General features: G+C 37.7%; 1 protein-coding gene across 2 annotated transcripts in view; it reads right to left on the reverse strand.

The window, feature by feature from the left end:
* Positions 1-23802, reverse strand: part of RAB3C (RAB3C, member RAS oncogene family) — a 297175-nt gene that overhangs the window by 35558 nt on the left and 237815 nt on the right. For both annotated transcript variants that reach the window (XM_082725945.1, XM_082725944.1), the window contains exon 4: positions 18613-18737. In XM_082725945.1, coding sequence (XP_082582071.1) covers positions 18613-18737 — 125 coding nt within the window. The remainder of the gene's footprint in view (positions 1-18612; positions 18738-23802) is intronic.

Below are 23802 nucleotides of genomic sequence, written 5' to 3' on the forward strand. Positions count from 1 at the left end.
ATGTGTGTTTTGGGGGGTGATTATGAAGCACAGACTTCGACATTGTATCATTTTGTTTCTGTCCTGTAGAAATATTATGCCACAAAACAATTTAAAGCACCTCTATTTAACTGTGAGGAAAAACACATTTCTGGAGAAGAAATGCAAGGTTGTTCAACTCCAAAACCTCAGGCTGAGAAGTGAAGGTTTTAGTGAAGAGATAAGGATCACTTACAATCACGAGTACTGGGCAGACTGTTTAGATGCTAATAGGTGCTAGGTGCTTAAGAAGTTTGTTTTGGGGGCATCTGGGTGGCTCAGATGGTTAAGCCTCTGCCTTCAGCATTGGTCAGATCTTCAGGTCCTGGGATTGAGCCCCAGGGCAAACTCCCAGTTTAGCAGGAAGTCTGCTTCTCCCTCTCCCTTAGCCTCTTCCCCTGCTCATTCATGCTCTAGCTCTTTCTCTGTATCTTTGTTTCAGATGACTAAATAAAATCTTTAAAAAAACACTTTTGTTTTCTTTTTTTTTTATTATGTTAGTCACCATACAATGCATCATTAATTTTTAATGTAGTGTTCCATGATTCATTGTTGTTGTTGTTTTTTTTAAGATTTTATTTATTTGACAGATAGAGATCACAAGTAAGCAGAGAGGCAGGCAGAGAGAGAGGGGAAGAAGCAGGCTCCCCGCAGAGCAGAGAGCCCCACGTGGGTAGGGCTCGATCCCAGGAGCCTGGGGCTATAACCTGAGCCAAAGGCAGAGGCTTTAACCCACTGAGCCACCCAGGTGCCCCAACTGTTTGTTTTCTTAAATAAGTTTAATATCCCCTTTCTACCTTAACATTTTAATAGGCTTTCAATGATAAAGGAGTCAAGTTCCAGATAATTTTATGAATTGTCAACAAAATTTTCACAAAAATTATTTTAAAAATTGTCATTAACTTCCTATATATAGGATTTCAATTTACAATAACATTTTTATGCATTGTCAATTAAGGGGTTATTTTCACTATGAGGGATGCATATGAAAGAGAGCAAATAATCATTTAGCAGGGCCCAAGCTAATTAGATTTCCTTGTGCTATCCAAGGTTGTAGAATCTTCAATATAACTTATTGTATACTACGTACAGCTACTGTACTAGGCATTTTGCACTTATTTCCTAATCCTGTGACAAGCCCCATGAGGTACTTTTACACTTTTGCAACTAAAAAACAAAGTTGACTTGGTCTTTCGTTGGTGAAACAGAACAGGAACTGAAGTCTGATTGTAAACAAACCTATATTCTTAACCTCTTTACAAGCCTAATGCTCACCTTCATACATTCTGGCATTTCCCCACTCCATTACAGAATGATAGTTGTCAACTTCATAAAAATGTTCTTGGGGATTCTTACCTGCTCTGAGTAATATGTTTTAATGTTTCCCAATTCTCAAAGTCAGGAAATACTCCTCAAATTTTAAATCTAGCTCTTTTGTATGGTAAAGCAGCCCAGGTGTCATGTCCAGAGTAGATACAAAAAGCTTTATACAAATTATTTTCCACATAGTGGAAAACCCAACCACATACTGATGGGTTCTGAAAGGTGTAATTAAGTCACCTTTTAATAAATCTATCTGGAAAAGGAACCATGTCTCCAATAGCCAGCAGCTGGCTTGTTCATTGAGTCCTCAAAGTAAAGAGAAGATGATGAATCCTTGATCTTTAAACTATTTTCTTAGAAAGGCCATTTCTTTGTCAAATAAAGCCAATCCAGTTTAATGTCAGTTAATTAAAACTTAAAGCAAAAGAGACAGCATAAAAGTATTGTATCTAGACTTACTATGGAAAACTTCTATTCTGAGGACTCTCCTGGATAAAATATCATGGTTTATTCTGTACATGGATGGGAAAGAGGTTCCTACAGGCACCAAAGAGAGTGCATCCTTGGAATCTGGCATGGATACAAGATAAAGTCACCCACTCAGAATCAAGTTACTAGGAAGGAACCACAAGGAGCATGAGATTAATCACCTGCTCAAATAGTTCATTTCAAGGTAGGGCTCTGGTGAGAACATGTCATTTCCCAAAATTCTTTAAGGGACTAGGGTGTCTTTCCAAATTTTTAACATGGAGAGCTGGATCTCTTTCTTAGCTGTGGGCTAATGAATGATAAAATTTCCAAGATGCAACCATCAAAAGAGAATGGAATTGGTCTACATGGAGTCAGGAAAAAGACAAGTGTGGGATGGAGAGTACTTACTGTCCAAGGTGATCAAAGGAGATGGGAGACTGCCTCTATCAAACAGTGTGGGGATTCAGGTTTGCCTGCCTGCTCATCGCCACGGGGGTAAGGGAGCATTGTTTCCCTTTAATGTCACAGGCCTGCCACATAATAAGCACTCAACAGAATGAGGAATAATGAATGAACATTGTGGATTCCCTTTTCTTTGATCTAGGGCCACTGAGAAAATGTATGACACTGAATGCCTTTCCTAAGGGTATTTTTACTATTGGTAGAAGGATGCGCTGATTACCTGACAGGAATATTATCAACTACATGACATTTACATTTCTCAGTACAAATAATAAAAGGCATTTTTTAAAAAGATTTTATTTATTTATTTGATAGAGATCACAAGTAGGCAGAGAGGCAGGCAGAGAGAGAGGAGGAAGCAGGCTCCCCGCTGAGCAGAGAGCCCGATGTGGGGCTCCATCCCAGGACCCTGGGATCATGACCTGAGCTGAAGGCAGAGGCTTACCCCACTGAGCCACCCACGTGCCCCATAAAAGGCATTTTTAATTAGAAATCAGTCCCTTATGAGTTTGGTTAGAGTGATGTGTTCCATTACTAATCCCAACTCTGATCATTTTGGCCTGAGAAAAAGGAAAGAACATTGGCAAGTGTGCAAGGCTGATGAACAGACCTGATCTTCTGCTAACCTTACCCCTGAACTGGGTGTTTCACAATTCAGCATGAAAAAACAATCCTTAGTTTTAGCTCTTTTAACTCTCAAAACTTAAATTCTATCCAGATGCTGCAGCTTGTATTTCTTATACCTGACTTTAATTTTATTCTTAAATAACACGAATAATAGCAATTTCTGTTCTTTAAAAACAAAATAAAAAACAAAACCAGTTTACATAGATCTCTGTTACATGGAACTGTGTGTATTTTTAAACATTTCACATAATAGGTTTGCAAGTTCATGTGAATGGGTAGAGTCCAGCTTGAAGGATTCTAAGAAAAGGAGAAGAGTCCTGGTTCTGAGCTGAATTCAGGTAAGAAAAATGACAAATGGACCATTTTGTTAGATGGGACCTGAGACATGCAAACTCAAGCCTGATTAGAGGGAAAGTTTTGATCTGCAAATGGTAGAAAGCAGTGGGAGTTTGGAGGCTGTTAATCAAGAACATGTCTGGCATTCTGGCAACCCTTGAAGGATCTAGATTCATGGGTAATGGGAATATCCCAGAGATCAAATAAATGTTGGCAGAGATCTGTAGGAGTATGGAGTATAAGAAAGATCACCTAAGTGAATGGGGTTGACTAAAGAGAGCAATAAGTAAAAAGGGAATTGCCAAAGTCTAGAGGATTCATGAACTGAGGAATGTGAGAAGGTGAAGTAGAGAGGAAGTCTAGAAGAGAATCAGCATGCAGAACCCCAATGTCAGTGAGAAACAGGGTGTTTTACTCAAAGCTGTTTCATGGGTGGCCCATCATGAGTTGGAAGAAAATCAAATTGATCGTTCAACCTGAGTCATTTTGAAATTGAAAGTTATTAAGGTATTATTAATCCTTACACTGGGAAACAAACATGAATTGAGAATCTCCCAAGCAAGCTGCAGGGTAGCTTCATTTATAAGGAACAAGTGTCTACTTGCTGGGGAGTATATTGCTCCTGCCAGCAGAGAGAGTGGATGTCCACAGATAATGCAGTAACGGGAAGTCAAAAGTTACTAAGACTGGGAGAGCTCCAATGAGACAAGGACCAGTAGAGGCAGGTGTCCCTTCCTGTACCACCCCATGAGTAAGACCACACCTAAACCAATCCAATCCCATTAAAACATCCCTGTTGGTTTATTTTATACCTCTTGGGCACATTTAGCTAAAAAGAATGTGAGCCAGCAGAAATAAGAGTCAGATGGCAGAGCTCCTCTGCAGAGAGCTGTGAGCAGACCAGTACTTAGAGCCTTTAAATAGCATTGTTGGGGCTCCCTACTGAATCTAAAAGTTGGCAGTTCCTATTATTTCATAAACACTACACTTAAGATTTAAATTAATCTTTAAAAGCTGCTGAAGAAAAGAATCAAAACTGTTTGGAACAGGCGGTCTGCATTTTAAAAACAGACTTCAGGGCAAGGCTCTCCTCATTATAGTTTCTGTCTCCTTCAACATGGCTTAATTACAGTATTATTTTCATAGCGACAAGGGGTGAGGATTATAAAATTGAAGGAAAAATGCATCATTATTTATTAAGGTGGAGTGGCTGGGGGCAACATTGCAGGTCTGAACCAAAAAAGAAAGCTTTAAAATGTCCAAGGTGGGAGATCTACCAGCAGGACTGCTCATACTTCTCTGGCATGGGTGCCCCAGATAATAAGTGGCTCTAAGCAAGCTACGTAGACACTCTTAGGTCAGAATGAAACCCAGGAATTGAAATCAGCTATAATGGGGGTGCCTGGGTGACTCAGTGGGTTAAGCCTCTGCCTTCGGTTCTGCTCACGATCTCAGGGTCCTGGGATGGAGCCCCACATCAGGCTTTCTGCTCAGCAGGGAGCCTACTTCCTGCCGCACCACACCCCCCCCCCCCCCCCGCCAAATAAGTAAATAAAATCTTTAAAAAAGGAAAGAAAAGGAGAAATCAGCTATAGTGAACAATTCTGATATAGCCAGGATAGCCAAATCTTAGATTTGCTTTACTTTTTCATAGCAGTTTCTTACGTTATACAAAAATGCATTTAATGGAGAAAATTCTTAACCTCCTCCCCTGTTTAATTTCATAGAAAATGGTGGCCATTTGTACTTGACCAGTAATTTCTTGTTATCTTTAAAAGTATGCATTTCAGGATTCCAGTGCAAGACTTATTCTTTTGGATTGCTTACTAGACTTTTCCCATTCACCCTTTTGTTGGTTCTCCACCAAGTATCTCTATTCTCTCTGCCTCCTTCCAGGTTTCTCCCCTTCTTCCAGTTAACATGCTGATTGATTTTACTCCCACATTCTCCCTACATGAGGACGTCAACTCATTATTCAAGCCCAACAGTTAAGATCATCTTTGACTTTTCTATATCCTCAGACTCCAGGATCCAGACATTCACTAAGTGCTATTATTTCTATTGCCTAAATATTAAAAAATCTCTCTTTGCTTTTGTATCCCACTTTTACTGCTCAGTTTAGATCTGTCCTTCTTAACCTTCAACACGATCAGGTAATACATACGGAGGATCTAAATCAGGAATTCTGTATATTAAAATCATCTTGAATATCTAAGACACTCACATTTGCACTCCAGCTTCAGACATTTTGACTTAAGGGACCACTGTGTGCATGTGCATGTGCTTCCTGTTTTCCTTCAACAATCCACCCTCTAGCCAACAATTCATCCTCAATCCAAACATTTTAAATAGTACATTTCTTCCAGTTAAAAACATGTTCAGAAAGACTGATGTCAGCAACATGACATCAGCATTGTGAACCATTTTTTTCTCTCCCTTCTTATTTACTATGAATTTGACCATTCTCAACTAAATAAAAGTGTCTCTGACATTACACCAGGACACCCAGGAGATTTCTACCCACTCATACATCAGAGAGTAGATGGATAGGACCTTGAAGGGGGCTGAGAATCCAAAGCATTTAGTGAATTTGGCCCACTCCCACTTGCCACAGTGCAGGTGGGGAAGGAGTGAAACTGCAGAGCATAAAGCAGGACACACATTCATTGGAGGTGAAGAATCTGTAGAAGGCCAGCTGGGATTCTTTAAGAAGATAAACGAAATCACAAGCCTTTAGCTCGACTAAGAAAAAAAGAAGACTCGTAACTTGAGAAATAAAAAATTAGACATTACAACTGATAACTACAGAACTACAAAACATTGTAAGAGACCATTATGAATAATTATATGACAACAAATTACATAACCTAGAAGAAATGGATCAATTTCTAGAAACAAAGCCTACCAAGACTAAACTAGGAGTAGAAAATCTGAACAGGCTAGTAATGTAGTAAGGAGAGTAACTGATATCCCTGATGAATATAAATGTGAAATATCTCCACAAAATAACATCAAACTGAATTCAGAACACATAAAATGGATTATAAGCTGTGACCAGTGGGATTTATCCTTGGGAAGCAAGATGGTTAAACTTATGCAAATTAACAAATTTAATAGATAACTATAAGATGAGAGAAAAATGATATGACCATTTCAATAGATGCAGAAAAAGCATTTGATAAAATACAGCATTCTTTCATATAAAAACATTGGCATCTTTGGTATACAAAGAACATAACATAATAAAGACCATATATGATAAATCCACAGCTAATATTATACTCAATGGAGGAAAAGTGAAAGCTTTCCTCTAAGATCAAATACAGACAAGGATGCCTACTCTCACCACTCTTAGTATAGTTCTTGAAGTGCTACATAGAGCAATCAGGCAACACAGAAAATTTTAACTTATAAAATTATAATTTATAAATTATAAGACCTATAAGACAAAACTATAAGACATAAGAAAATATAAGAAGTAAAGGTGATGCCATTTGCAGAGAATAGGATTCTATTTATAAAAAAAATCTCAAAGACTCACCCAAAAAACTGTTTGAAATAACAATTTAAGTAAAGTTGGAGGATACAAAAATCAACAAACAAGATCATTTGTAGTTTTATACACTAATGATGAAACATCTGAAAAATATATAAAATCATCCTATTCACAATAGTGTGAAAGACAATAAAATTCTTAATAAAATTAACCCAGAAAGTGGAAGGTCTGTAGAATAAAAATGTAAAGAGGTTGCTAAAAGTAATAAAAACATATACAAACAAACAGAAAGACATTCTGTGTTGATAGATCAACAAAATTTATATTGTTAAAATGGCCATAATATGCAAAGCTATCTATAAACCCAGTGCAATTCCCATCAAAATAACAGAAGCATTTTTCACAGAAAAAAATCTAAAATTTGTATTAAACTACAAAAGACCATGAACAGCTATAGCTATTCTGAGGAAAAAAGAACAAAGCTTGGAGTTACCACACGTCTAGATTTCAAACTATACTATAAAGCTACAGTAATAAAAACAGTATGGTACTGACACAAAAAGAGACACACAGACCAGTAGGACAGAATAAAGAGTCAAGAATAAATTCCTGGTTACATGATCAGTTAATATTCAACAAGGTAGCTAAGAACACTCAGTGGAAAAGGGATAGTCTCTTCAACAGATTTGTACCTCTGTCTTAGATCACTCATAAAAATTAACTCAAAATAATCAAAAGCCTAAACACTATACTCCTCCTCCTAAACTCCTAAAAGAAATCATAAGGAAGAAACGTTTCAACATTAGGTTAGGCAAGGACTTTTTGAATAGGAAAACCAAAGTACAATCAACAAAACCAAGATTCAACAAATGGGACTATATCAAACTTAAAAGCTTTTGCACAGCAGGAGAAACAGTTTGAAAAGGCACCTTACAGAAAGGGAGAAATATTTTGCAAACCATCTATCAGATAAGGAGCTAATATCTAAAATATATAAAGAACCTGAAAACCTCACAATAAAAAAATCTGATTAAGAAATGGGCAAAAGAACTATATGGACATTTATCCAAAGAAGTCATTGAAGTGGCCAGAAGGTATATGAAAAGATCTCAACATCTGTTACAATGGCTATATTCAAGAAGACATGAGATAACAAGGGCTGGCAATGATGTGGGAAAAAGAAAATCCTTACATACTGTTGGTGGGAATGTAAACTGGTCTCACCACTATGAAAACTATCAAGTTTCCTCAAAAATAATAGATATGCCATATGATCCAGCAATTCCACTTCTGGGTATATACCCAAAGGAAATGAAAATAGAATTTTGAAGAAATATATTGCACTTCCATGTTTAGTACAGCATGATTCACAACTGCCAAGATATGGAAACAAACTAAGTGCCCATCAATGGATGAAAGGATATGGAAATTGTGGTACATACACATAATGGATATTATTTAGCCATGAGAAAATAGGTTATCTTGCCTTTTGCAATAACGTGCATGGCTGCTGTGCATATTAACCCAGGTCTGAGAATTCAGACAAATTTAAGTGCTGTATGCTAGTACTTAGATGTGGAGATCTAAAAGCTAAACTTGTAAAAACACAGTAAAATGGTGGTTACCAGGGGATGGGGGTCAGAGAACAGGAAAGATGTTGAAGGATACATTCTTAAAACAGGGAATAAATGAGCCCCAGAAATCTAATGCACAGCATAGTAAATATAGATAATATTGTACTATAATCATCAAACTTGATAAGATACTAGAATTTCATTATTCTGACTATTAAAAAGACTACGTAAGGTGACAGAGGTATTCATTATTGTTACAATGGCATTCATATTCTAATATATGAAATTAACTTTAAATTTACACAATGTTATATGTCAAATATATTTCAATAAAAAGCGAAAAAGCAGAACAAAAATAAGATTTGACACTACTCTAACATACAAATATTTGTAAATTATAATATACTATTGGAGTAATACATTATAAAATCCAACAACTAAAAAAATGTTTGAGTATTTCTATACAAATAATGTAAGTGTTAACATTTTCTTTCTGCACCCCAGCTGAACTTAAATACCTTATATTTATGAATACTGCCAGGGTAAATGGTCTAAAATGAAATGTGATCTTGTCCCCCTACTGTTAAAAGCATAGCACTGGTTCTGCCGCACTTATGAGATAAAGCCCAGTTCTTCAGTGCTACAAACAAGACTCTTCGTGATGTACCAGCTTTCCCAGCCTTAGATCTCTCCAGATCTCTTTCTTCTGCCTAGAAGGATAATCATCTGTTTGTCCACCTAATGAATCCTATTTATGCTTTAGAACTTGGTTCAAACACCATCTCCTCAATGTCAGCATTACCCAGAGTCTTCAGAGAGGGGATATTTATCTTATAAGCGCTTCTAACACTGAGTCCACATCTCTATTATGGCAGTATATATGGTCTTTAAAAAAGCCTTTAAGTGTCCCTCACTGGACTAGAATCTACTTGGGGGGTAGGTGGTGGCAGAAGTTGGTCATACTGTTGCTTTGCTCACAGGGCGTGGCCAGCAGTGATCAATAATCCTGAATGACTGAGCGAATTAATAAAATACTGTAATAAATTCCTAAATTACTCAGAAAAGCATTTATCTCCAGGCCATCAAAGAAATAAATTCTTAAGGTGACCATGTTGCAGTTTGCGATGAGAATCTATGGCACATTTATTTTAACTCAGTGACTCGTTATACTTCAATTCCAACCAGACTTTGCTAAATTCTCACTGGACCTACTAATTATATACTGTTCTATAACCTCATACTACTCTTATGACCACCAAAAGCCTTCTTAAAAATGCTTTAACTACCGGCCACAAGGGACGAGGCAAGGGTAGTACATAAGGTGGTCAGAAGGAAGCCAACTTTGGGGACCAGGTCCCTGAGGCAGAGTGGCATGGTTCCCAACTGTGAAAAGCATCACATTGCACAATTTCCTTCTGCTAGCTCTTTAGTAATTTGCCTCTTGGTTTTTGGGTTTTTTTGTTTTGTTTTGTTTTATTTTGTTTTTTCCTGTACATCAGTGGTTCTCAGTCATGACTATGTGCTAGAATAACCTGAAACTTAAAAGAAATACAGTTGGGTTTTTGTTCAAGAAGATGACATAGAATATTGAACTCACTTCCCACAGACACAATTAATTTGCAGCTACATATGGAAGAATCTTCTGGGGGAAAAATCTAAAATGGCTGATCAACTCCTACCCATTTAGTGAACAAGAGAATGGTCATGTCAAAGTGGGTAGGAAAGGCTGGAACACATCTTGCTATAAACTTCATTCTTGGCTTAACCATCTACAGTGAGTACGGAACTCAAAACCCAAAGCTTCTGGTTGAGGGTCAAAGGGTTTAAACCCCACATAATGTATTCAGATTTTATGATTTGCACCTTAAAGTCAAGTCTCCCAAAATATCTATCTTTGCAAATGAATAGGGCTTGTATCTATGACACTCACAACATTTTAGTAAACTGAGAAAAAGCTCTTAAAGGGCTTGTACACAGACTTAATCCCCAGGTCCTAATGCAGAGACAGCGAGTTGAAAGACATCCAGACTTTATATAGAAATGGCTCATCTGTTACAATTGAAGGATCAGCCAGAGAGGTTCTCATCTAATTTAACACACATCTAGGGGCTTTTTCCAAAGAAGACATGTGGATGGCCAACAGACACATGAAAAGATGCACATCCCTCATCATCAGGGAAATGCAAATCAAAACCACACTGAGATATCCTTTTACAGCCATCAGAATAGCATCAAAAAAGACAAGAAAGAGTAAGTATAGGCTAGGATGGGGAGAAAAGGGAACTCTAGTGCACTGTTGGTGGAAATGTAAATTGGTGGGGCCCCTATAGAATTTCTGACTATTTATCCAAAGAAAACAAAAGCACTAATTTGTGAAGATATATGCACCCTCATGTTTACTGCTTTATTTATAGTAGCCAAGATATGAAAGCAGCCTAAACGTCCACTGATAGATGAATGGATACGGAAGAAGTGGTATAAATACACCGTAAAATATTACCCAGCCATAAAAAAATGAAATCTTGCCATTTACGATAATATGGCTGGACTTAGAGGTTATTATGCTAAGTGAAGTAAATCAGAGAAAGACATGATTTAACTTTTATGTGGAACATAAAAAATAAGCAACAGCAACAACAGCAAAATAGAAACAGACTTGTAAGCAGAGTGAACAAACTGGTGGCTGTCAGAGAAGGGGGTATGGGGAGAGATGAAACAGGTTAAGGGGATTAAACAGTACAAAATTCCAGTTATAAAATAAATCAGTGATTGAATGAAAAGTACAGCATAGGGAATATAATCAATAATATTCTAATAACTTCATATGATGACAGCCATCATCAGGAGGTTGGTCATACTGTTGCTTTGCTCACAAGGCCTGGCCAATAGGTGGTGTTCAGTAATAGTGAATGATTGGTGGAAAATGAAAATGGTGAGATTTTGGTGAGCATTTTGTAGTGTATGTAATAGCGGAATCACTATGTTGTATACCTGAAGGTTACTAAAGGCTAGGAATGATGGGTGGACAAAATGGTGAAGGGGGACAAAATACATAAATTTTCAGTAATACTGTAAATCAATTATGGAAATATAACACATAGCATAATGACTTTAGTTACTGATACTATATTTTTATTTAAAAGTTGTTTTTTTTTATTTTTTAAAAAACAGTTTATTTTTTAAAAGTTCTCATCACAAGAAACAATTTTTCTGTGTATGTTAACAGAGGTTAATGAAAATTTTTGTGGTGATTATGCTGCCATATATACAAATATTGAATCATTAAGTTATATTCCTGAAATTAATATATGTAAATTATTACTGCAATATAATTTTTTTTTAATGCTTTGGGTGCCATTTCTCAAGATTCCAATTAATTGACCTGGATACGGCTTGAGCATTGAGATTTTTTCAGAATATCTACTCTAGATCCAATTTTCCTTCTAGATTTATTTCCTTCTCCTTGTTTTGATCTTGCTTGATTTGAATTTTCTGAGAGAAAAAGGAAGACCCCATCAGTGTTCTGAGGCCTATCTGTGACTTCTGAATTAATTCATCTGTTATTCCTGGTCTCAAAGCACTCTGATGTGGCTCTCTCAGTGTGACAATAACACACTCTATAATACAAATTTTTCATTATTTGGAAGAGAACCTATGTGGTTTTGATTACAGATTCTGTAAATTGTTGTTTTATTAAAATTTATTTATTTTAGAGAGAGAAAAGGAGAGGGTGGGGCAAAGGGAAACTCAAGCAATCCACACTGAGCATGGAACCCTGCAAGCTCCATCTCATGACCTTGAGACCATGACCTGAATTGGACCTTTCACTGACTGCACCACCCAGAAATCCCTACAAACTGGTGTTCTAAAGGTAAGAAATTGCTGTATGGCTTACTGCTGTCTCAGTGTCTGTTTTAGGGCTCAAAGAGTAAAGCATTAAGAATTTCCAGAGGTTATAAAGCACAAAATCGCCAAAGAATTTTCCAGTTTTAATAAATGAATAAACTAATGTTGGAAGAGACTCCAGAAAGATGGACATTTGTTGAAAGCAGAAATTATGTATTTGGGTGAGACTGTATTTAAGAAAATTTATCCTTAACAGGGTTGCAATCACTTTACGGCATCATCACTGGAAGACTGGCATTCAAGAAAAGAGTTTAAATAGACTTACTATTATACAGGACTCAATTCCCTCCCAAACTATAAAACAGAAAACCAAATTCATTTAAGACTTATTCTGCACCTCAAGGTACAAAAGTAAACCTCAAGATACTAAGGATACAATGACTCGTGAGTGAGCTCAGAGGTCAGGAAAGGTATGATGCTACAATTATAATTATCTTCAATAAAAAACATATGAAGACAGTCTGGCTGCTAAGGGTCAGACCAGGTGGATGCAAAAGTTCATGGTTCCCATGACAACATGATTTCTTATTATAGTGACTGCCTTGTTTTCTCTTCCCTGGGTTGGCAGGGAAAGACAAGGGTGGTTGCCCTTAAAAGACTCATACGAGTAGAGCAGATGAGAGAATCCCAGATTCAGAATTCTCAATTTATGCAACCCTGGGTTTGTGCAGGAATCCAAAGCATTGCCTCTACAATCCAAGGAGGTAGACTCCCCTGGATGAGACTCCCCTGGTGGTCCATTCACCTCAGTTAACTCGTCTCTACCAGTGATAACAAGGCATCTGGGGCGGTATGGTCAATGTGCCTAGATTCTTATCCTTGATTCAACAGAAATGTTCACAGGTAGTCCAGACTCTTTCAGCCATGGTAGATCTACCTTCCTTGATTTATTTATATCTTTTAGGAAATAATTATATATCCTGCTTACATCCAGTCGGTTCCTTTAGTATAGTATCTGTGATGTGAATGAGTATCCTTTTCCATTTATTAGTCTTTAATTTACTTCTTTCTACTTCAACATATTATTCCCTTCAAGGGACTGGTTAAGCCAGTCTTTATCAATCAGTATGCCTCAGAGTATAGACAGAATGTGTTTTGTCAGTCTTCATATTCCTAAAAACAGAAGCACTGTCTACTCCTACAACTCCGTGCCCTTCTTCCACTCTTCAAATTGCGCTTGTTTTGATGTTTTCCAGCTGTTTGATTTATATATTCATGATATTTTATTATGTTTTTGATATACAGACCACATGTTAAGCTTCACAACAGAGAAGATACATATTTTATGACTCCCAGATGTTACTGTAGGTGTTTAATAAGTATTTGTCAGATGGATAATCAAAACAAAATAAGTCATTACAATGGCAAAATGAGAGACAAATTTTACAGACTGGAAAAGTGGGCAAGTGTTAACATATTTTAGAGTTGTCAGAAATCTTCATGGGGTCTCTGTGCTGGACAAGGGGGAAAAGATGGGTCTGGAATTTAGTAATACATGCACATAATATGACAGCTGTTTGAAGAGTAAAAGGGAATAAGTATTATTTGATTTAGGAAGAAATGTTAATACAAATTAGAAACATTTCAAAACTGAATCCTTACAGATTATTCATAAAAAATAATCCTTCCCAATTTTTTCTATCTGTAGTCTTTGTTTCTCTGACTACATTTTTGGCAAACCAGAAATTCTGTACTTTCTGCCCTTTCAGAACTTACAAAAATAGTTCAAATCTCCTTTCATCTATAATTCCAAGTGCTACATACCCCTTCCCCTCCATAAATTTACTTGTTCTTATTTCTACTTGAGTGACAACTATTTTAGGAAAACTTTAATTATTCCCATTTTTTCTCATTTAGTATTAAACAGTTTTACCTATAAAGCTTAAGTTATAATATTATACATATATTTAGATTATTACCATAGGATAAATTTGTTCCTTAGATAAAATACAAATCTAAAACATTCTTATATATTGTTACATGCATCAGGTACATGCATCTGTAATGAATGCTAAAAACTTGCATTGAAAGAATAATATCAGCTATGGGACAATCTTCAGCTCCAAGGGTAATTCTCTACCTTCTCCAAATACTTGCCACCATCTAAGCCAGCATACTAAAACTAGTGTTGTGTAAAAGTCAGAGAGTGTTTCTTAAAAATGGATATTCCTGGGCTTCAACTTCAGAAACTCTAAAGCAACAGGACTGTGTTGAGGTGATGAATGTGCACTTGAGCAAGAACCTCAGCTGATTTAGCTGCAGATGATTAAAGAACCACTTTACAACAGACACACGGACTAGGCACAGCTATTGGGTGGGGGGGCAGAGGAGCCTGCAGCTCCAGGGAGAGGGCGAGACTAGAACAAGATTTGCCGCCACTGTTAGTGGGAATGCAAACTGGTCCAGCCACTGTGGAAAAAGTGTGAAGGTCCCTCAAAAAGTTAAATTGGAACCACCTTACCAACCACTAATTGCACTACTGAGTGTTTACCCCCCAAAAATACAAAAACACCAAATCAAAGGGATATATGCACCCTTACATTTATAGTAGTATTTACAATAGCCGAATTATAGAGGTATCCAAGTGTCCACTGACAGATGAATGGGTAAAGATGATGTGGTGTGTTATTGGAATATTATTCCAATAATATTCCAGAGGAATATTACTCAGCCATAAAGAGAATGAAATCTTGTCATTAGCAATGACATGGATGGAGCTACACAGTATAAATGCTAAGTGAAATAAGTCTATCAGAGAATGATAAATACTGTATGACTTCGCTCATATGGGGAATTTAAGAATGAAACAAAGGAGCAAAGGAAAAGAGAGATAAGCCAAGAAACAGTTGTAACTATAGAAAACAGACTAATAGTTACCAGACTAATAATTATTTATTATTCTTTCAATGCAATGTACTTTTGGGGAGTGGGTGGAGGAAGGATGATACAAGTTAGGGGGATTAAAGAATGCACTTGCCATGGGGAGCCTGGGTGATGTATGGAAGTGTTGAATGACTCCATGGTACACCTAAAACTAATATAACACTGTAGGTTAATATACTGGAACTAGAATTGAAAAAATGATTTGCTTGTCATGGTCTGTGGCAGCACTTCTAAGCATGAAAGTGAATGGGAGAGAATGAAGAGTGGTGGGCCCACGAAAGAATGCCAAAGTGCAAGAAGCAGAAAGAGGAGGGATTTTCCAAGCAAACAGAAGTTATGGCTGGAGAAGGAGGAGGAGAACAGAGGGCATCATAGGGTAGAAGCCAAAAGGCCAAATTTTACAGGCAGGGCCCTTACCACAGGCCAAATAGAACAGAAAATAAGGTAAGGGAAATTCTCACTGTCTGTCTATCTGTCTAGTCTATCTCAGCTACTACATTTGTTCCTAGACAGTAGGGGATGGTATTACCAGCAGCTGACATATTGTGAACGCTTAGTAAATGCTTGGTGAACTAAAGAGGACCGACCAACAATGGCGACTGCCAAACAGGGATTTTTAAAGAGCTCACCTACAACTCAGTTCCTTCCAGTGCCTTCACTAGGATTTGCAATTGTAACCAGACTGACAGAAGAGTTATTTTCAACCATTTACTAAAATGTGGAAATGATGTTTAGAAACAGTGCCCAATCTCTGTGTGTATGTAAGGGAATTCTGGACAATGGAGTTTTGTTAGTAATATAAAAAAAATAAAGCAAAAACCTTTAAAATATTTACATTGGGGTTGTAAGAGTGGGTTATTTCCATATGAATGATCTCTCATGATCATTTGTAGAAGTGTGTGCAGTCATGAGAAGAACAAACCACATTAAATGAAGTAAATGACTCTCTAAGATTGCACAAGTGTTGGTTGCTATGACAACTGCTGGTTATATTAAATAGAGAACAGAAAAAAAAATAAATTAGAAACCACTGGGAGAACTTGCACAGGAGCATCAGACAGTTCTGCTTCACAATTTCAAGAACTTTCTACAGCCAGCATTGCATGAACAGGGTTCCTGTTGATGTAGACACAGGCTTAGTTCTAAGAAAGCTCACCTTCTTGAAGCATTCCCATCATTCTAGTGTTTCCTTCCATAATCTACTCTTCTGAACATCCAAGTAATTTATCAAAGTAGTGAAGAATTTATGCGGTTATCTGGCTCTTCTCTACTGGTGACACTTAACAGTGTTTGCCTTCAATTCATTTTTGTTTAAAGCAAAGTTTTCAGGTTTATATAGAGAGAGACAATTTCGATCTGTGGAGCAGTTCCCCCACCACCCCCAGTGTGGCACATGTTTGACTAGTGAAGAAAATATAGGGAAACTAGAGATGGTTTCAGGAAGCCACCATGCCAACTCACTCCTAGGTTTCTTTTCTCTTTGGGGGGGATCTACTATTTTCCAATCCTAACTTTCTGATGTGCTAAGAGAAATAAGGAGAGTTTGCCAATTTTTTCAGAATTTTCAATGAAAATGTTGTTAAGGTGATAAAATGGGAAGACCCCTATGAACGAAATGCTGAAGGTTCAAGAGCAACCACAGAGAGACCAGACATGAGCTATGTGACTTTCTCATGGGAAGCTCCACAAACATTTGTGGAAAGGTTCTTGTGGTCATCAGGTGGCCCTTAGTCTAATGAGTGCACTGATCTCATGAAGAAGTGTTTAAGCTCTCAGAATGGACCGTGCATAGTTCCTTTAGGAGGTTACCACATGACAGAATAACCCAAAGGGGACCCACTGAGAGGGTCTCTGCTCTCCAATATGCGCTGCCCAGTACCACCAGCAGATTGATCTCAAACAAGCCCTTCATAGCAGCACTTTTCAAAGTGTAGGTTGAGACCCATAACTAAGTCCTAAAATCAACAGTGGGTCAGACCATTATTAAAAGACAGAGGGAGAAAGAGAATCAAATAGAAAAATACAAGAATGAATCTCATCCAGTAAGGGTAAATATACTTTGTGAAACTTCTGTTTCTTTCTCTCTCTGTACATATGTATGCACTGAATTGCTGGACTGAACATATTTCTTACTGCAGGTACTAGCCAAAAAGGCTGAAGAGCCAGACTCTGCCCTGCTAAGAATACCTTGATGTTCTCTGTTGTGTAAGTTGGAGGGAAACGGGGAGGGGGAGGGAAGGAAGGGGAGCAGGAATAAAAAGAAAAGAATTCCACCTCTTTTGCTCCAGAGTTTCAATTATTCCTCAGATCTGCTCTCTACTTCAGTAATATTACACTCAGTTCCAACTTCTGTACCCACTCTCCTCTCACTGTCCTTGGTCCATTGTGCCCTTTATTCATCAAGCTTTCTCTCCTTTGTGGTTTTCAAGTTCTCTTCTTCTTTAGGGTCCATTCAGGCCTTATCTTGGCGTTTAACCCATATGATCTCTATGTCCTCTCATCACTCACCTCTTCCCAGCTGTTCTGCTTAATTCCACACAATTTCTCTCCAGGTGTCCTGTCTTCTTTGAGCTTTACCTGCTTCCTCCACTCTGCTCCCACACCTCCTGGTACCTCTCTTCCAGTCTGCCTCCTTCCCCCTGTTGCTTTTCTCTTGGCATTTGCCTCCTAACTATCCTGTTTTTGTTGTCTGGCTGTTTCTGCCTTTTTCCGTGGATCTCTAGGTTTCCCACTTGACTAAAAGCAACTTGAGCCCAGGGACAGTGAATCATACATTTTTCTACGCCCCATGATATCTGGCATAGTACAGGGCATATCAGAGGTGCTCAGTGTAAATGCCTTGAACTAATAAATCAATCATGATTCCCTCCTGTGCACGAAACTCTACCCTACTCACTCAAGTATTTTTCTCTCAAGATACAATGTTTTGTGTTTAAAAGGGCTTTGTGACTTCTGAAGCTCTCTAATACCTATTTCTAATCTACAAAGCTTTTTTTTTTTATCTACAAAAGCTTGGTAAAGAAGAAATGGGTCATGATACTTATTTTTGAGAGATGAGGAGAATGAGTCTCAAAAACATTTTTAACAGCAGCAAGACTTGTCAGTGATGTCCCCAGAACCAGAATCTATAATGTGACCTATTATTCTGTGCTACTAAACTCTTCTGGTAGAAACCTGACAACAACAATCACACAGGATAATAAAATGCTCAGTCAATGCAAAATGTATATGGAGAAAAACAATGCAATGACGAAATAGCAGGCAGGGCTTAGCCTGTGTTTCTCATGAAATGAAAATTTGAATACCTTGTACTAGATTAACATTTTGGTTATTATGCTTGAATTCTCATAGTGCCGCAAAAAGTGGGAGGAAATCCACTTACTACTTACCGAGGATATGCTGGATTCTTCTATAAGGTTGAAAGTCCTTCTATTAAGCCCATCATAGCAATTAGCCGTGACTCTGTGCACTGTTACAAATAATGACCAAGCTCTGTTTTGTTAGCTTATCACTTACCAAGCTGTTCTCCTAAATGTTGGCCTCTCTCTGTTGAAATGACCCGCTCATCTTCCATGTCACATTTGTTCCCAACCAGGATAACCTGGGCATTATCCCAAGAGTATGTTTTGATTTGAGTTGACCTAAAAGACAAACAGGCAAGAAACCATTAGCAGAGAACAAACATAAAGCGAAGGAGGAGGACTATGTCCCACAGATGATGGCAATAGCAAAAAATGAAGCCCAAATGCCTGACATTTAGAATTAATTAGTTCAGTGCAATTTCACCCTTCAGATACTCAGGATATTTGTATTAAGAATTCTTTTTTATTGGGTGATATTAATATGACTACTGGTTTTTCCTTTCTCCCTTTTACTTACACCTTATGTAGTACCTTTATAGCTGGAGTGACCCAATGATCCTTGTTTATTCATGACATTTCCAGTTTTTGCAATAAAAATCCAATGTTCCTAGAAACTCCTCAGTTTTAGGAAACCCAGTTGTTCACCTTAGAGCCCACCACACACACACACACACACAAAAGCATGATTTTCCCTTGTTATAATAACAACTTAAAGAGCTAGGACAATCGGGGCCTAGGAGAGGTGGGGATAATGTTAATTTTCAAGAATGAATCATAAGGAGAAGAGGAGGAAGATGGTGGAGGAAAGGGAGACCTAAATTTTGCCTGGTCTCAGAAATTCAGCTGGATAGTTATCAAACAATTCTAAATACCTACAAACTGAACAAGAGATCAAAGAAAAGAATAGCAGCAATTATATGAACAGAAAATCGACCGCTTTCTGGAAGTGAATCTGAGACGATATACGGGAAGATGTACTGTGGGTGGGGGAGGGGACGGCTCCCAGCAAGTGGTAGAGCAGCAGAGCATGCAGTCAGAACTTTTAGAAGTCGTCTCCACTGAGAGACATCACTCCAGTGGCTAAGCAGGGGGTGGAGAACTCACTGGGACAGTGTGGTCTTCTCAGGACACTCAGGGGTCACAGAACTAGGGGTGCCTGAGTGTAGCAGAGCTCCCAGGTATCGGAGTGGGGAAGCCGGCTGCAGAGATGGAGCTGAGGAACGGACTTTCAGATTGAGGTTACCTTAAACCATGATCTGAGGCACAGTCCGCCAATGCTCTTAAGCAGGGACCCCACAAGTTGCAGAAATGGGGAGACACTCTCCCTTCCTCCACTGGGAGGAGCAGCACGGAAGTGTGCTGCAGGCATCTGCTGGGTTTGGAGACTCCAAATGGGGCCGTGTGCCAGAGACAGAAACACTTGGTCACAGGCCAGGTGAGCATGGAGTGAGGCTGGAGACCAGGGAGATGGGAGTGATCGACTGCTTTTCTCTGAGGGTGTGCTGAGGAGTGAGGCCCCCCGCTCTGGCCTCCTCCAGGCAGAGATTGGGAGGCTGCCATTTTCATTCCAGTCCTCCAAAGCTCTATGGAAAGTGTTCAGGGAACAAAAGCTACCAAGAGTGAACCTGAGCAGATTACTTAGCTGGGCCCCTGGCAAGGGTGGTGCAATTCCGCCTTGGGCAAAAACATTTGAGAATCACTACAACAGGCCCCTCCCCAGAAGATAAGCAAGAACATCCAGGCAAGACCAAGTTCACCAATCAATGAGAACTGCAAAACTCCAGCACTGGGGGAATACAACACATGGAATTCATGGCTTTTTCCAAGATTCTTTAGTCTTTGAAAGTTAAATTTTTAAAATTTTCTTTTAATTTTTCCCCTTTCCTGTTTTATTCTTTTTGAAGTTTTTTTTTTTAATTTATTTATTTGACAAAAAGTGAGAGAGGAAACAAAAGCAGGGGGAGTGGTAGAGAGAAAAGCTGGCTCCCTATGGAGCAGGGAGCCCAGTACCAGGCTCAATCCCAAGACCCTGGGATCATGACCTGAGCCAAAGGCAGATGCTTAAATGACTGAGCCACCCAGGCAATGCAACCTCTTTCCTATTTTAACCAACATCTTATCCTATCAATACCTTTATAAAAATCTTTCTTAACTTTCATTTTTATAGTCATAATCTATCCCTTCATTGTATTTAATCTTATTTTTAGTATACATATAAGTTTTTCTTCCAACAAAATTTTGGGATACGGTTTCTTCTAATGACCAAAATATACTCTAAATTTAGTGTATGGCTTTCTTCTAGTCTCCTGCTGGCCTGATCACATTCTCACCTTTTTTTTTTTTTAATTTTTTAAATTTTTTCTTTCTTTTCTCAACCAACTTACCATCATTTTAAAATTTTTTTTTAGATTTTCATCTTTACAGTCATATTTCATCCCTTCAGTTTACCATTTTATATATATGTATACATGTAATAAATATATATACATATATAAATAATATGTTATTTACATATACAAATATTTAAAATTAATATAAATATATAAAAATAAATATAAATATATATATTTACCATTTTATATACATATATATACAGTTTTTTTTTCCCCATCTTTAAATTTGGGAAGGCAGTTTCTTCTAACAGACAAAAACACACCCCAAATCAAGTGTGCGGCTCTGTTCTTTTCACCATCCTGATCATATATTTATATATATTTTCCTTCCCCCCCAGTTTCAATTCTCATCTGATTTATTTACTGTATATTTTTCTGGGGTTGTTGTTCTGCTTTTAGCATTGTGAGCTCTCATTCATCTGTTCTTCTCTGGACAAAATTATAAGGTGGAAAAACTCACCTCAAAAAAAAAAAAAAAAAAAAAGAACAAGAGGCAGTACTGACTGCTAGGGACCTGAGCAATACAGACATTAATTAGATATTGAAACTAGAGTCCAAAATAATGATTATGAAAATGCTAGCTGGCCTTGAAAAAAGCATAGAAGATACTCAGGAATCCCTTCCTGGAGAAATAAAAGAACTAAAATCTAACCAAGTTAAAATAAAAAAAGCTATCAATGAGGTGCAATAAAAAGTGGAGGCTTTTAATGCTAGGATAAATGAGGGAGAAAAGAGAATTAGTGATAAAGAAGACCAAATGATGGAGAATAAGAAAGCTGAGATAAAGAGAGATATAACAACTACTGGATCATGAGGGGAGAATTGGAGAGATAAGTGATACCATAAGACAAAACAATATTAGAATAATTGGGAATCCCAGAGGAAAAAGAAAGAGAGAAGCAGATGGTATATTGGAACAAATTATGGTGGAGAACTTCCCTAATTTGAGGAAGGAAACAGGCATCAAAATCCAGGAGGCACAGAGAACCCCCTCCCAGATCAATAAAAATAGGTCAATACTTCATCACCTAATACTAAAAGTTACAAGTCTCAGAGATAAAGAGAAAATCCTGAAAGCAGGTGGGGACAAGAAGTCTGTAACATACAATGGTAGAAATATTAGATTGGCAGCAGACCTATCCACAGCGACCTGGCAGGCCAGAAAGGACTCGTATGATATATTCAGAGAAATAAATGAGAAAAATATGCAGCCAAGAATACTATATCCAGCTAAGCAGTCATTGAAAATAGAAGGAGAGAGAAAAAGCTTCCAGGATAAACAAAAATTAAAAGAATTTCAAAACACCAAACCAGCCCTATAGGAAATATTGAAAGGGGTCCTCTAAGCAAAGAGAGAGCCTAAAAGTAGTAGACCAGAAAGGAACAGAGACCATATACAGTAATAGTCACCTTACAGGCAATACAATGGCACTAAATTTCTATCCTTCAATAGTTACCCTGAATGTAAATGGGTTAAATGGCCCAATCAAGAGACAAAGGGTATCAGAATGGATAAAAAAAACAAGACCCATCGATATGCTGTCTGCAAGAAACTCATTTTAGACTCAAAGACACCTCTAGATTGAAAATGAGGGGGTGGAAAACAATTTACATGCTAAGGATGTCAAACAAAAGTTGAATAAATCCTTATATCAGAGAAATTAATTTTTAAGAAATTAATGGCATCCAAATAGGCAAAGAAGAAATTAAACTATCACTATTTGAAGATGATATGATACTTTCTGTGGAAAACCCAAAAGTTTCCACTCCAAACTTCTAGAACTTGTACAGGAATTCAGTAAAGTGTCAGGATATAAAATCAATGCACAGAAACCAGTTGCATTTCTATACACCAACAAGACAGAAGAAAGAGAAATTAAGGAGTCGATCCCATTGACAATTGCACCCAAAACCATATACCACCTAGAAATAAATCTAACCATCGAGGCAAAGAATCTGTACTCAGAAAACTATAAAGTACTCATGAAAGAAACTGATGAAGATACAAAGAAATGGAAAAATGTTCCATGCTCATGGATTGGAAGAACAAAGATTGTGAAAATGTCTATGCTGCCTAAAGTAATCTACACGTTTAATGCAATCCTTGTCAAAATACCATCAATCTTTTTCAAAGAAGTGGAACAAATAATCCTAAAATTTATATGGAATCAGAAAAGACCTAGAATAGTCAGAGGAATGTTGAAAAAGAAAACCAAAGTTGGTGGCATCACAATTCCAGACTTCAAGTTCTATTATAAAGCTTTCATCATCAAGACAGTATGGTACCGGCACAAAAACAGACACATAGTTCAATGGAACAGAGGAGGGAGCTCAGAAATAAACCCTCAACTCTACGGTCAACCAATCTTTGACATAGCAGGAAAGAATGTCCAATGGAGAAAAGACAGTCCCTTCAACAAATGGCGTTGGGAAAATTGGACAACCACATGCTGAAAAATGAAACTGGACCATTTCCTTACACCACACACAAAAATAAGACTCAAAATGGATGAAAGACCTCAAGGTGAGAAAGGAAACTATCAAAATCCTTGAGGAGAACACAGGCAGCAACCTCTGGGACCTCAGCCACAGCAACTTTTTCCTAGAAACATTGCCAAAGGCAAGAGAAGCAAGGGCAAAAATGAACTACTGGGACTTCATCAAGATCAAAACCTTTTGCACAGTAAACAGTCAACAAAACCAAAAGACAACTAACAGAATGGGAGAAGATATTTGCAAACGAGATATCAGATAAAGGGGTAGTATCCAAAATCTATAAAGAACTTACTAAACCCAACACCCAAAGAACAAATAATCCAATCAAGAAATGCGCATAAGACATGAACAGACATTTCTGCAAAGACCTCCAGATGGCCAACAGACACATGAAAAATTGCTCTACATCACTTGGCATCAGGGAAATACCTGAGATACCAGGTATTTCCTGGTAT

Source organism: Mustela nivalis, assembly GCF_964662115.1.
Source record: "Mustela nivalis genome assembly, chromosome: 3".
NCBI lineage: Eukaryota > Metazoa > Chordata > Mammalia > Carnivora > Mustelidae > Mustela > Mustela nivalis.